The 2,589-nt window shown below is 44.3% G+C and overlaps 1 protein-coding gene across 1 annotated transcript in view; it reads right to left on the bottom strand.

Annotated features, from left to right (window-relative positions):
- CSUI_003371 (u5 snrnp-associated 102 kda) overlaps positions 1-2,589 on the bottom strand; it is a gene marked incomplete at its 5' end in the record, with an annotated part of 13,431 nt that overhangs the window by 334 nt on the left and 10,508 nt on the right. The window contains one exon of the mRNA XM_068063569.1: positions 309-2,163. Within this exon, the coding sequence (XP_067924452.1) occupies positions 1,987-2,163 (177 nt within the window). The remainder of the gene's footprint in view (positions 1-308; positions 2,164-2,589) is intronic.

Here is a 2,589-nt window from a genome sequence, read left to right as displayed (position 1 = left end):
GGAACGTAACAAACCTCCAGGCAGTGACAGAGAAGCTACGTCAAACTATCGTGTTTTTCGATAGCTACCGCTACGATAGCAAACACAATTTGCCACGACATCCATAACATGTCTATGACATGGTACCACATCGAAGTGCTTGAGATCTCGTTAGTCCACTTGATTCAAGCAAACAGGCGACACGCACTTCTCTATATTTCCATCATGTCTCGGGGTGTTTCTCGCAAGCGTGCTGAAGAGCCGTTCTCGTCTCTTGCTGTGATTCTCCAGCAGGCAGGTTCTGTTTCTCTCAAGCTCTTTGTTCTTACTCTTTTCCGTGTCTTGCTCCCCCCCTTCCATTCACTTGCTGGTCATGTGGAATGTTGAGTTAGGTGCGTCCTCAAAGTAGAAATGGAACCAAATCGTAGAAAACAAGCCGTAAGCAGAAGACCCTAAGGAAGCCGAAAACCATCGGGTGGGAGATTACTTGGCGGAAAGTCATTATGACTTTTTACACCCGAGATTGATCTTATTCTTGTCGGCTTTTTTTGCGCGTTGTGGGAAGTAGCCAATATGTGTCGTTCTCTTCCGTGTGTATGGTGGACGTTAAGAGGCACCGGCGAAAGCAAGTGCCACAAGACCGAACACCACGAAAAGAGAGAGACAAATAGAGTGCATGTACACCTGGTGAAGGTGAACCTTTTCCACTCACATCTTCATTCTATCTCGGGCGACAAAAAGAATTGAAAAAAGTTTGGGAAGAAACGAACACCGGGAAAAACAAGATAGGAGACAAGAAAAGACAGTTTACAAGTATTTTCTTTCTATCCATCCGTCCATCTCCACCTCCTTTCTGTGAGAGAATGAAGAGGCCTTAATCTTTCGCATGCATATCTAGGGGGGGATACAACAAACCAGTGCTATCTACCTATTTACTAGGGGGAAAGACAGAAAAAAGGACGGTTGAAAACGTTATACGGACAGCCTATTCATATAGAGAGAATACACCTCACATCCGATTGATGCAAACAGCTAGATGTCTCTGCTGCCCGTACCCCGAGATGGCTAGCTACCAAGAGCCAACCCTCCGCACGCCCCTCCCACCCCCCTTCCCCCCCTCAAAATGCCACACACAAAGTAAGCCACATACATACACGTATATGTATCTATATACACGTAGATATACATAACTTACAAGTGAATGTCCTAATGTATAACCATCCAATACAGATATACGTAGAGATATATGTGTCATCTGTCTGTCTTCTCCCCGTCCACCCTCGCCCGCCCAGACTACCTTACAAACCCTATCACGTGAAACATAGGTATTTCGCTGTTACCAAATGCGCACCCTATCGATGAGATACTAGGTAGACTCTTCCTTGCTCACATGCAGCTAGCTGGCTAGCTAGCTAGCTATCGGCTTCCTGAAGAATTCTGTCGCCCAAACACAAGTGAACACTGTCCTACAGGAAGAGTCTATACTCAAGAAGAGCCCGGTATCATGAAACCGAGAAGTTTTACGATGCCTTTGACTTAGGGATGGTGAAACTTTTCTCTTCTTTACACACCCCCCTATGACGCCTGCAGGACGATCATACCCTCTCGGGTGTGGAAGGTTGCTAGCTTTAGAAACAGGTCTTCTCCTGTCACTAGAACTTTCTGTTGTGGCCGAAAGAAGAAGACATAAAGAGATAGGAATGGCTCTCCTTATTGCAAGTAGACTACTTCACTGAAGAGAAACAGGCAAAAGAAGCCTGCCTCTTACTCTTAGCAAGAGAGAGCTACATGCACACCTACCCCTACATCTACACGTCTCTATATGTGAAGGTCACATCACTCTCCTACCACATACACACACACATATACCCAAGCCTTTTCGCCTACACACACGTTGATATATGTGTATCTGCCTATGTATACTGCCTATGTATCACTACGTACATATTAATACGCGGCATAACTAGAGCAACTTAAAGAGTGTTGTGTCTTCGCTTCGTGTTCTTTTCACTGTTTCTTCTCTTCATTCTCACGATCATCTCCCGTGGAAGAAACGTCTTTAGCATACTTTTTCTTTGACGGACTTCCCTCCTCTCCCCGTTCTGTCGCCTCTTCTTCTTTTTTCTCTTTTTCTTCAGGATGATGATTTGATCCACTTGTAGTTGTTGAAGGCTGACATTCGCTCTGCAAGAAAAAAGAACAGATCGTGTTCCACTCTATTCAGATATCAGAAGAAGATTTAATCGACCCGTGATATAACGAAGCCATCTAGCTATGACAAATAGACGATATAAACAAGGGGGGATCGAGACACACATGCCTGTAATGTGTACCGCATATCTATGATGTATCGAAACTCCATGATATAAGATAGAAATATAAAGGTATGTATTTTGACCATGACGTACCATGTCGAAGAAAAGGAGAGGGAGAGAGAGAACCACGATATCTTCAAGTTCAGATAAATACTACGGTAACCCATTTTCAAATGGAAAATCTCTGTCTTATCCTATGAGACAGCTCAACGTCTCATTCCATATGTCAAATCTGTACATACACTCGAGGCCAAATTCACGATGACTACTACTCTTCCCTTCCCTCTCTTTCCGA

The sequence above is a fragment of the Cystoisospora suis genome (genome assembly GCF_002600585.1).
Source record: "Cystoisospora suis strain Wien I chromosome Unknown contig_1490, whole genome shotgun sequence".
NCBI classification, from domain to species: Eukaryota; Apicomplexa; class Conoidasida; order Eucoccidiorida; family Sarcocystidae; genus Cystoisospora; species Cystoisospora suis.
The sequence above is the reverse complement of the archived record's forward strand: the minus strand, read 5'-3'. Positions and strand labels throughout refer to the sequence as shown.